The sequence below is a fragment of the Cyprinodon variegatus genome, unplaced genomic scaffold, assembly GCF_000732505.1.
Source record: "Cyprinodon variegatus isolate N-32 unplaced genomic scaffold, C_variegatus-1.0 Scaffold110, whole genome shotgun sequence".
NCBI lineage: Eukaryota > Metazoa > Chordata > Actinopteri > Cyprinodontiformes > Cyprinodontidae > Cyprinodon > Cyprinodon variegatus.
The window spans coordinates 1,093,637-1,105,599 of NW_015150563.1; the positions used below are offsets into that span (position 1 = coordinate 1,093,637).

Below are 11,963 nucleotides of genomic sequence, written 5' to 3' on the forward strand. Positions count from 1 at the left end.
ATTAGAACATGATGTAATAACGTAAAATCAAGCGCCCAATGTAAACAAAACGGCGTTCCCCTATAAGGCTTTGATCTGTTGTCTGATCAGATTGTCTGTTTCTGTGTTTTCCAGCCGGTTCTGTTGGACAGTAGCAGCATCCTGCCAGACCGGATCCTGCTAATGGACACCTTCTTCCAGATCGTCATCTACCATGGAGAGGTACCAACTCATTCATGATGGGGTTCATCAGTCTGAATGTTCTCTGGATTAGACCTTCATCCATTTTCTGCTACCCCATCCATTTATCCTGATCAGATCATCCTGCTCCAAAGAAGCAGTTTCTCTGTTTCTGTAAGATGGCAGAAGAGGCCAGAGATTCTGAGTAGAAGTTTCAGGATCAGCTAAGCTCAGCTTCATGCTGAGATAGAGCAAACATGTTGGGTCTGGAGCCAGTCCAGTCTGAGCTGCCTTCTGTTTCAGACCGTGTCCCAGTGGAGGAAGGCCAGGTACCAGGACATGCCCGAGTACGAGAACTTCAAACACCTCCTCCAGGCGCCAGTGGACGACGCTCAGGAGCTGCTGCACACCCGCTTCCCCATGCCCAGATACATCGACACAGAGCATGGCGGCAGCCAGGTGAGGGCACTGTCACCTGGAGACGCATCAGGGGTAGACACTAACAGGGAGGTCCTCTCCATCAGGACCAAAGTCGTGGTCTGGAACGGACCTCGGCCTGTTTTCTCATCTGAATAGAACTTTCTGTCTGTTTCCAGGCTCGCTTCCTGCTCTCCAAAGTCAACCCTTCTCAGACCCACAACAACATGTACGCCTGGGGACAGGTAAGACCCCCAGTGACCTTTGACCTCAGCCTCAGCTGATCCAATGACACGGCCGCTTTCTCTGCAGGAGTCCGGGGCTCCAATCCTCACTGACGACGTCAGTCTGCAGGTCTTCATGGATCACCTGAAGAAGCTGGCTGTCTCCAGCGCCGCCTGATCGGGTTGTCGGTTCTGTTTGTGCTGTAGCTGCCTGAAGCAAACGACAAGCCTTGGTTCCGTTAGCGCCGCTCTCAGCAGCAGGTCCAGGACTCCGTTATACATCATCCCCTCTGGGTCTCCTCTCACCATCACCAACCTCCAGCTGGGGCATCAGAACCTCCAGCTGGGGCATCATTTGTGTTTACACTCTTGGTTTCTATTTATGAGTTCAGTTTTTTCTCCCTGACTGGTCTCTTTAGAGCGCCGGTTTTCATTTCAGAAACTCAACATGTTGTCATGGCAACCCCTAATGTTTGCAGTAAAGTTGTGTGTGGAAAGCCCACTGCTTCCTGTGTTTTCCTTCACCTTTAGCTCAGACCCAGAGACGAAGTGGTACCAGTTGAAAGCGTTGCAGTAAAAATGAAAGAAAAGCTGACATTTTGGAATAAAAAAAGCTGGAAATAATTGAAAAGTTTAATCTCTGATTGGAAAAGAAAATATAAATCAAATCATTTTTTCATTATTATGAAATATATTTAATTTTTCCTTTCAGTTTTTATTTAGTTGTGTACCATACCAAATGTATATATATATTTATTTTATTTATAATCTTTCAACACCAACCAACTGGACCACAATCAATCAGAAGATACAATCAATGATAAAAACAATAAAGTAGTGTAGAAAAGTAGTAATAAAAACCCCTAATAAAAGAAACAATACGACAAAGTCAACATCTGAGATTGTGTTACAAGCTAAGAAATAAAAAATTGGGTCTAAAGAAGAGAGACCTGTCTGACGGCCAAGGGAAGATCTCTGGTCAGCTGATCTAAGGTAGTGAGACGATGAAGGGATGAAGCAGCTCAGACAGGAAGGGGCGGGACAGGGGCATTAAAATGAATCCTAAAATTTAGGTAGATCTTTAGGTAGATCTTTATTTCATAATGACGGATTTTAATTTCATAAAGATGGGGGCAAAGCTTCGCCTCCAGCCCCCTGCTGGAGTCGATGGTTCAACCCAGAACCCTTGTTTAAGGATGTTCCTGGTTCCTGGGCTTCCAGTTCAGGTCATTTCTTCCTCCAGGCTGCTTAGAAAGGAGCATTTTTTGTCTGTTAATGAAAAACTGGACTCTGATTCTATGGAGCCAAACAATGACGGCAAGCATTAAGCTGAAATGGATGTTTGGCTTCAGAAACTGAAATAAAACAGGATGGAAACACAAACATGGCTGCTCCATCTTCTGCTCTTACATTTATTTCTTCTAAACTCTTCAAAGTTTTTGGTTTTAGTAAAACATGATCAAAGACTCCAGGAAATATTCGGCAGATTTCTAACTGCCCCCTCAAACATGGCGGACAGCTCCTGGTGCTGACGCTGTCCACCAGCTTCATTCCCGCTAACCATGAGAAAGCCCCCCCCCCCTCTAACCCATGACCGTCCTTCCTGCTATTGTTTGTGCTGCACCTCGTGGAAATGCCTAAGTTACCACTTGCACTATCAGCTTCCTGGTGCCTTTCCACTGTTTGTTCCAATGTGAGCTTCTTGAAAGAGAATGAAAGAATGCTGGTCAGACCCAGAGATCCTTCCCAGTGTTCACATTCAATACTTCCCAGCATCCATCAGTGAGCATGAAGCCCGCTCTGCTACTGGAAGCTAGCAGCACCAGCTCATCAGGATGGGTTTTTTTTACTGGTTCTGATTCAAAAAGTAAAGAAACTGGTTCTCTAAGTGGAACTTTTGGATCATTCATTATTAGACAGAAAGCATTATTAGACAGAAAGTTTAGAGAGTTAAGACGACCTGCACGTCTACTGAGGTCCAGTTCCCAGTCCTCTGCTGGTAATTGTTCTAATTAAACAAAGGCTGAATGGCAGACTGAGGTTTCAGTCTGAAAGTCTCAGAGCAGCTGAGCAGGAAGACATCTGAGCCTATCTAGACCCGACACGCTTCCTGTCCAGGAGGAGCTGCTGGCTGTGAAGACCGAGGCCAGAAATCTGCCAGCAGAGCTACTGGGAAGGAGAGAACGAGGAGAAGGTCCACAGGAATAGGTGGAAAGACCAGAAGATGTTTTAAAGACTGGAGGACACATCAACTACTGCTGAAAGGAGAGAAATTAGTGAATCAGAAGCTGAGCGATTCACGGTAAGAAACAAGAACCTAAGGTGTTTACCTTAAGAAAATGGAAATTTAAAGAGGGCTGCACAAAACAAATTTTCATTTCGTATACACTGTGTATAGAAAATGACAATAAAAGTTATCTAGGTCATTACTGAATTCATGATGATAAACTTTTTTTTTTCTAAAGCTGCTTCAAAGGATATTTGTTTCCCATTAATACAGGAACCAACATGAAAACTAAAACTAATGATTTAAGGTAACTTTTTTTATACTCTTAACATTTTTCATTACAATGAAACAAACAACACCCATAGAACTCGGGGCACTGATTTGCATTGAAATAGGAAGAAAAAAAAAAACATTACAAGATGTTACGCCTAGTTATGCTTCCTTGCTCTTGTATGTCAGCCATTTAGTCCAGCGTTTGTTGTAGGAATGTCCTTTTATACGAATAAGATATGTCAGTTTTTCCAAAGAGTGAATCTCCTCCACGGCTTCCTGCCAAAAGTCTAGCTGGGGAGGGAGTTTATTTTGCCAAGACAGTGTTATGGCTTGAATTGCTTGCAATTGATTGGATTGTAAAAAGATAGTCATCTTCTTTTTGAAACACTTCTCCAGATATCAGCCCCAGCAGAAAGTCCTGGGGTCTTTAGGGATGATATATCACAAAAATTTCCTGGTGGTCTGACAGATTTATCCCAGTAAGGTGCAAACTTTGGGCAGGACCAAAAACATGAAAGTGATTGATGTTCTGATGGCCACACCGTCTCCAACATTGCTGTTCTTCTTCTCTATGTCTGCTAGTAATTAGGGGTGTAATAAAGTATCTGATTAAGCACTTCCATCTGAATTCCTTCCATCTTTTAGAACTGGTAGATGTCTGTAGCGTTATGTGCACTGAAAGCCACACTGGAAAAACAATCTAGAAATAAGTAATTTTTCTTAAATTAAGTGTATATACCCTTATTTTGAGCAGGCAATTGAGATGATTTGCCAATGGAATGAGTATTTTTACTCTTAAAATAAGATTTTTAGACAAAATGCACTTAAAATAAGACAATTATTTCTTATTTTAAATGCAAATTGTCTTGTTCCTTTGGTAAAGTGTCTCTTTTACCTCCTCAATTCAAGAAAAAAAAAGCACTTATTTTAAGAAAAAATGACTTATCTAGATTTTGATTTTTTCCGGTGCAATCACGCTGTAAGTCTTACTCCCAATTCCCTTTCCCACTTAGACTTAATATTCAAGGTGTTATTTCCATTATGTTTCTGCAACCCTTTATATAGTTTGGAAACATTTTGCATGGGAGGCGAGTATGAGCATTTGCAAATATTTTTACAATAGTATTACCTTCTTGAGGAACAGCTTTTTTTATTTTGGTATTGTAAAAAATGTCTTACCTGAAAATATTTAAATAGAAGTCACTTTTAAAAGAACTTGTTTTCCAGCCCAAAGAACTTGGGCTCAGTCAGAGATAAAGTCCAGTCTGGAGGTGGATGTCCTGCTGAGAAGAGAAGAGGACCGTGGTGGTTCTCCATGTCAGTCCTGATATCAGATCAGCTGGACTAAAGATGAAAGAAAGCTTCTGCCAATAAACTGTTGGCATCATTCAAATGCAAACCTGTAAAGATTTTCATGCTTCTGCCACGAGCAAAAACCAGAGGGACAAGCAGGTTTCAGAGCCAATCTATGGGAAGTTTTCTGTCTGTGCCACATGCTGGGCTCCGAACTCGGTGTGCCTCCTCCAGATCGATCTGCTCGATTGGTTTGACTGGATACCGACTCATCACACTGATTTCTTTACAGGTTGTAGTCAGATCAATCAGATTATTCAAGCATTTCAGGCTTTCATACAAGGACAAAATATTCTGATAGCAAAAACCATGTATCAGTGAGCACAGAAAAGTATTCACACCCCTTTATCACAGCAAAATGATACATGATCTTTGAAGTTGAATTTTGAACTTTTACTCTGTTCTGCTGTAATAAAATCCAACATGGATCAGCGACAGTGGAGAGAAAGAAACCTCCAGCAGAACCAGAACCAGGCTAGGTGGGACCACCCTGTGACCAACTAGAGCAGAAGGAGCAGACTGGAAGCACTGATCTATAAACACTTTCTATGTTATTGAAAAGCAGAAGGTTAGCTGCAGCAATGGCTCCTGTAGAGGAACAGTAAACAGACGAGCTCTGAACCAGAATCCAGGTCTAGAAGCTGAAGGAGAGCCGATCCAGTTGGTACCAGTAAAGCTCGGCCAGTAGCTCTGTCTGGGAGAGGAGAGCGACAGAGGCAGGCAGCTACCATAGATCAGACACGGGTTCAGATAAAGTCATGCCAACCACAGTTAGAGAGGTCAGAGGTCAAAGAGAGAGGGATGTTTTAGCTGAACAAAGGGGACTGAGCTCTTCCCTCTGTGGGTAAAGGGGAGCAATGAGTCCTCTGCTATTTTCCAAGGGTCCACTGATCATGTGACTCTTTAGGTGTTTGTTCCTTATCCTGATGGCCATCCCTCCAGCTTCCTCTGACTAAAGCATTTTTGCTAGTACTGTCACTGTAAGCGCACAGCAGAATGCAGATAATCAGAAAAGTGGAGATTAGGAGACGAGACAAACACAAACAAAACCCTCTTTCCACTGGCCGCCAGGATCCAGGACATGAACCAAGAAAATAAACTGAACATACAGGCTAACAGAAAAACAGTTAATGATCTGGCACTGAATGCTCAGGCTGAACTGAATATAACCAAGAGGAAACAGGTGAGAGGAATAAATTCTAATTGAGGCAGGGAGGGAAAACGACAGGTGAAAGGAATTACTAATTAAGGGGGGCAAACAGGCCAGATCATGACAAGGATAGATGGATGGATGGATGGATGGATGGATGGATGGATGGATGGATGGATGGATGGATGGATGGATGGATGGATGGATGGATGGATGGATGGATGGATGGATGGATGGATGGATGGATGGATGGATGGATGAAATATGTGCAACCTTACTGTAAGGACGTGATGTGACCCCAGGAAATTAGTTCCATCATCAGAGATTATTTTGGTTCAATCTGTCAAATTCTACCTGAGTCCAAAATCACAAGCAGAACCAAAATCTTTGAAGACCATGTTTAATTCAGATTTGTCAGATATTGATATAGAGTTAAATTAAATAATTTATTCAATGACAGTGTCTCATAAAAATCATTTTGATTAAGTCCATGAGAACAAAATGGAGGGACAAATGGACTTGGTTCGTCCTGCGTCCCATCATCACAGGTCTAACCAGTAATATTGCCGATGTGTTTACTCGGGCAGTGACATCATCACCAGAGGGGGAGGAGCCTGTGGTAATGGAGTTCTGCAGCTGGTGGGGTTCCCTTTGGATGGCCGTCTTCCTGATGAACGATGCCTCCTGCGACTTGTCTTCACACCGTAGATACATCCTCAGCCAAAAGGAAGTGACCTTTGACCGGGCCATGACGGACTGCTCCCCTGGTTTTCTGCCCCAAATGGCCACCAAACATGAGGTCCAGGAAATCCTTCAGTTCCTCGACCAGTCAGTGGTTAACATGACGGTGTGGATTGGGCTGAGAAAGCCCAAATCTGAATGCACTGTCGACTCAAAGCCCCTAAAAGGGTTTAAATGGGTAGAAACCGGCAGCCAGGAGTTGAGCTTCACCTACTGGCTGAAGGAGCCAAAGCTGACCTGTACAGAGGACCTCTGTGGAGCCCTGAGGAGACAGGTAGTCCAGTCACAGGTAACTTTGGGTTTAATTCCAGACAGCTGTAAAACTCCCTACCGCTTCATCTGCAAGCTAAGGGATGGACAACCCAGACCCTCTCTGGAAATCAGCCAGACCACCATGAGACCAGTTCCAGCAGACCCCCAACCCAAACCAACTACGGCCATAACTAGTCCTCCGACTGTAAGGTCCGACCCAACATCCCAGCCCAACAGCCTGACATTAGGGCCGGAGTCCTGTGAGAACCAGAACCCCAAACATCCCAGCATCCGTTCCCTGACTGCCGATCCCAGTAACAGCAGCATGGTTTTGGTGGAGTGTTGGTCCGAGGTGAAGGTGGAGGTGGTTTGTTCAGGTGTTCCTGCCGTTTGGCGAGTGTTGAACGGCTCCCTGGCTGATTTCAGCGTCCTCTGCCAGTGCGAGGCAGGCTTCCAGGAGGAGGACTCCGGGCTTTGTGTGGACATAGACGAGTGCAGCACTGGGAGCCCCTGCCAGCACACCTGCCTAAACACCCAGGGCTCCTACACGTGTGTCTGCGGGGCGGACCAGGACTCTCCGTGTGAGCAGGACGTTCCACCAGCCAATGGCAAGATGTCGTTATCACACGTCCTGATCCCAGTACTGGCAGTTGTTGCTGTGCTTCTGGTAATACTGGCAGTGGTTGTTGTGGTGAAATGCTGTTTAAAGAGGCGTGAGAAGAAGAAGAGGACCAAACCATGAACCAGATGGGATCATAGAAGGCCATCTGGAAGAACATTAACCTTCATTAACGCCATGTAATCCGCCAAGAAGACGTCTCACATGTCCTGGCGTCCCTATGAAATGTTTTTTAAATTCTTTTCCAGCTCCTCTGTACCTCTGTAACCTGCTCCACCCTGATTTTTCTCTTAGGACTCTGAGATCATCTGAGCAGCTTCTGTTGGTAAAAGCTACAAACCAGACAGGTTTGTCCTCTTGCTGGTTTAAAGTCTCTCTAAAGCCACAATCATTTCTGCTGTTTGCTGTTCGTTCTGGATTCTCTCTTATTTTACTGTAGTCTTCCTAGAAGCTTTTCTTCTGCTTTTATTGTTTTTACTGTTGACTTAGATTGATCTTAAATATGCTCAATAAATAAAGTGGATCTCGATTTGAGATCCCATGCTGTGAATAATCGTTATAATTAATAATTAATAATTGTTGTTTTTTACAGTAAGTAAAATAAGCAGCACTTGGATAAATTAATTTTTAATCCAGCATCAACTGATTATAATGGATTAAATAAGAATTTACCTGTTGTGCCTCAGATCTCCTCAGATTTCTGCCAATAGAGAACAGTTATATCTCAGGCATCCGGTGTTATGCTACGTTCAGGCCGCACACAGCAGGAGCAGCTAAAACGCCTTCCTTTTTTGATGCTTGTTCAAGTTTAATTCTGACGCACGGCTGAAGCATCTTTGCTGCTCTAGCTGCGCGGTGAAAAAAAGTGGGTCTGATGCATGTTGGGTGGAGCTACCCTATCCTTTCTTTGCCGTTAATGGCAGCTACATTTGCTGTGATCAGTGGGTAAAAAGTAGTTGGAATCTATTTTGAGGTGAGAATGTCCATCTGAAAACATGGTCTGTGCAGTTAGTTCATCCAGATTACCATCCCGGCTTCAAAGATTATTTCTCTGTGGGAGCCGCTCAGACCCCCACATACTGGCGGTGCGCTGTCACTGGGAATCCCCAGCAGCAGCTGCCTCAGGCCCGCTCGCCTCTTGGGGGTTTTCCCCTACTGTTGGTGGCGGCTGGAAGTAGGTGTTAGCTTTTTTTCAGGTATTTGCTACAAACTGCAGCCACCAGGATAATAAAAGCAAATATATTTTTCCATCAGGTTTCTACATTTTAAGTTAATTTAGGTGCTAATAAACTGTTTCAGAGGAGTGATCATAGCGCTCTGCATCAGCAGTGCTGTGTCTGACTCCCTGCCAGCTCCCAGATCAGCTTCTCTCATTGGTTGATGTGGTGCGTCCAGCAGCAAAAGTTCAGTTTTTCCAACTCCTGCAGCTGCTGCTTCAGCCGCTCAGACGTGCTGCTCCTGCAGGACCTTTTGCTGACCCTTGTTTTCCGTCAGCCATTGACTTTGCTGCTTCTGCTGCCTCTGCCGCTCGCGGTCTGTACGTAGCATTAAACATCCACAGCAACAAACACTGATTTGGCCTCAAATCTGCAGGAACATCAGCCAGCAATTAGAGTTCATCTTCATCTTTTCCCCAGTGTCTGACTTCTACAGCCAGGGGTGTTTAGAAAGTATTTCCTGTTTGAGTTCAGCAGTAACAGGACAGGAAATAGTTCCCCTCCTCAGATTGTCATGTGTCTGAAGCTTATCTAGAGTGTGTGGCCTTGTGTTGCTGCCACAACCTTTTTTCCCCACCAAGCTGAAGTTTCATCATTGTTTTCCACTAGCCATCAGCCTGGTACCTATTGCCAGACAGGGCACACACCTGGACAGTTGGCCACTCCTTCACAAGGCAACACACAGACATGCACCCAGGCACTAATACCTAAGGAAGATCAAAGACTCAGATCAACCTAACACCCATGTTTCCTGACTGTGGGAGGAAACCAGAGTACCCAGACTCCAGAAAGACACCTTCCTGATGCAAACCTGCCAGTGCGCAGCTTTCAGGGGAAACTAAAGAGCAGATTTTTCTGTTGTGCCCTAAATCACCTGAGACTGATGACAGTGAAGTTGGCATCTGAATAGTTGATTATTTGCTAAATGTAATGCTACGTTCACAGCTAAAGCAGAAGAGGCAGCAGAAGCAGCTGGTTTACAAGCAAAGTCAATGGTTGACAAGCATCAAGGCTTAGCAAAAGGTGCTGCAGCGCGTTTAGAGTAGCAGGTGCAGAGCGTCTGAGCAGCTGACGCGCAGAATGCGCTGCAACAGCAGCAGCTGCAGGAGTTGGAAAAATTAAACTTTAGCTGCTGGACGTGCCACATCAACATACTAGAGAAGCTGATCTGGGAGCTAGCAGGGAGACAGACACAGCACTGCAGATGCAGAGCACTATGATCACTCCTCTGAAACAGTTTATTAACACCTAAATTAACTTAAAATGCCAAAATCTGCTGGCAAAACATGTTAGATTTGATTATCCCCGTGCCTGCAGTTTGGATTACGTGTATGAAAATCGCTTTCCAGCCGCAAAGAGGTGACCGGGCCATAGACTGCTGCTGGGGATTCCCAGTGACAGCGCACCGCCGGTATGTGGGGGTCTGAGCGGCTCCCACAGAGAAATAATCTTTGAAAGCAGGATGGTAACCTGGATGAACTGACTGCACGGAGCATGTTTTTAGGAGGACGTTAACACTTCAAAATAGATTCAAACTACTTTTTATCCACTGATCACAGCAAATGTAGCTGCCATTGTTCCAGGCAAAAAAAAAAAAAGGATAGGGTAGCTCCACCCAACACGCATCAGACCCACTTTTCCACCAAACAGCTAGAGCAGCAGGCGCGTTTTAGCTGCTCCTGCTGCGCGCAGTCTGAACGTAGCATAAGAGCTTTCCTCGTTGATTAAGGAAGATTTGTTGATCTATAGTCCTTAGTGGTGGCCTGGTGGTTAGAGCAGTGCACTTGTGCTCTGAGAGGGTTGCAAGTACCAGGTTTGATCCCCACAGCCTGCACTCTTGATGATTATGCACAAAAATACGTTCACTGATCTGCTTTCTTAGCTATACATCCACTATGCCAATAAAGGACAGGCTACAAAAGCATTATTATGACCTGATATTTTAATTTTAATTCATTAAATCATTTATGCCCTTGTTTTGTCCTTGTTTTGTTCTCGGGAAGAAAAAACAGATAATGTTGGGTCTGCATAGTATTACAATATTCTAGAATTCTGCAGCTCCATAAACTTTGCAAGATTTGGTTCCTCTGTTTCTAGGTCAGAGTTTCTCTTTCTGATTGTTTTGCCTCTTTTGTTTGATGCTGTGCAGCTGAATAAATTCTTACAACCACAACAAGTTTATTTTTTACACCCAGCAGCAGCTCATCGACATCTTAAATAAAACTTTGAAAACAACCAGGGCTATGAAGATACTCTGCTGCCACCTAGTGGTCAGATCTGTACACAACCATATAAACAGTATTCTTAATGTAAACAACAACAAATACAAATACCTGAAACTACAATCAGGCAGTAATGTTGAAAAACAGATCGAAGTGATGAAAGTGATGATGTTTATTGGGCAACAACTACCTTAGATGGAGACAAAAAAAGAAAACTTTAATCTGGAGTTGCAGAAGCAGGGTTGAATGACTCTAATTACAGTCACTGAACAAAACCCTGTCCAGTTTGAACATTTTATTTGATAACCTGATATTTTATCTAGCTGAGGACCTTGTCAGTGGGAGGGACCCTCGTCAGAAAATGCTGCAACAACTTCTAAAGTCTTTTAAAGAGGGCAGCAATCTTGTTTACAGTGATAAAACTTTAAAGAGTCGCTGTGATTAAAAGGGTCATTGGTCATTGGATGTGAACCCTGGTTTAATTTAGAGCAGGCAGACTAAAAGAGCTGCTTCATTCTAAAAACTAATATCAAGTCTAATAATTTAGTAAGAAACTAGATCAGACAGCTGCAGCTGATCCAGATGCTGCTGCCTGCGTCCTCACTAGAACTATAGAAAGTAGATCAGACAGCTGCAGCTGATCCAGATGCTGCTGCCTGCATCCTCATTAGAACTATAGAAACTAGATCAGACAGCTGCAGCTGATCCAGACGCTGCTGCCTGCATCCTCACTAGAACTATAGAAACTAGATCAGACAGCTGATCCAGATGCTGCTGCTGCATCCTCACTAGAACTATAGAAACTAGATCAGACAGCTGCAGCTGATCCAGACGCTGCTGCTGCATCCTCACTAGAACTATAGAAACTAGATCAGACAGCTGCAGCTGATCCAGACGCTGTTGCCTGCGTCCTAACTAGAACTATAGAAAGTAGATCAAACAGCTGCAGCTGATCCAGATGCCGCTGCCTGCGTCCTCACTAGAACTATAGAAAGTAGATCAGACAGCTGCAGCTGATCCAGACGCTGCTGCCTGCGTCCTCACTAGAACTATAGAAAGTAGATCAGACAGCTGCAGCTGATCCAGATGCTGCTGCCTGCATCCTCACT

General features: G+C 44.2%; 2 protein-coding genes across 2 annotated transcripts in view; both read left to right on the top strand.

Annotated features, from left to right (window-relative positions):
* sec23a (Sec23 homolog A, COPII coat complex component) overlaps positions 1 to 1,295 on the top strand; it is a 22,425-nt gene extending 21,130 nt beyond the window's left edge. Inside the window, exons 17-20 of the mRNA XM_015374945.1 lie at positions 115 to 201; positions 463 to 618; positions 756 to 821; positions 889 to 1,295. Coding sequence (XP_015230431.1) covers positions 115 to 201; positions 463 to 618; positions 756 to 821; positions 889 to 978 — 399 coding nt within the window. The 3' untranslated portion in view covers positions 979 to 1,295. The remainder of the gene's footprint in view (positions 1 to 114; positions 202 to 462; positions 619 to 755; positions 822 to 888) is intronic.
* Positions 1,296 to 2,743: 1,448 nt separating this feature from the next.
* Positions 2,744 to 8,392, top strand: clec14a (C-type lectin domain family 14 member A). The gene is made up of 2 exons (XM_015374893.1): positions 2,744 to 3,102; positions 6,391 to 8,392. The coding sequence occupies exon 2, from the start codon at positions 6,426 to 6,428 to the stop codon at positions 7,536 to 7,538; it is 1,113 nt and encodes a 370-aa protein (XP_015230379.1). The 5' UTR covers positions 2,744 to 3,102; positions 6,391 to 6,425; the 3' UTR covers positions 7,539 to 8,392.
* Positions 8,393 to 11,963: the final 3,571 nt, after the last annotated feature.

Excerpts from the sequence above, each read along its gene's own strand:
- clec14a (XM_015374893.1), top strand. The coding sequence starts at position 6,426 with ATGGAGTTCTGCAGCTGGTGGGGTTCCCTTTGGATGGCCGTCTTCCTG.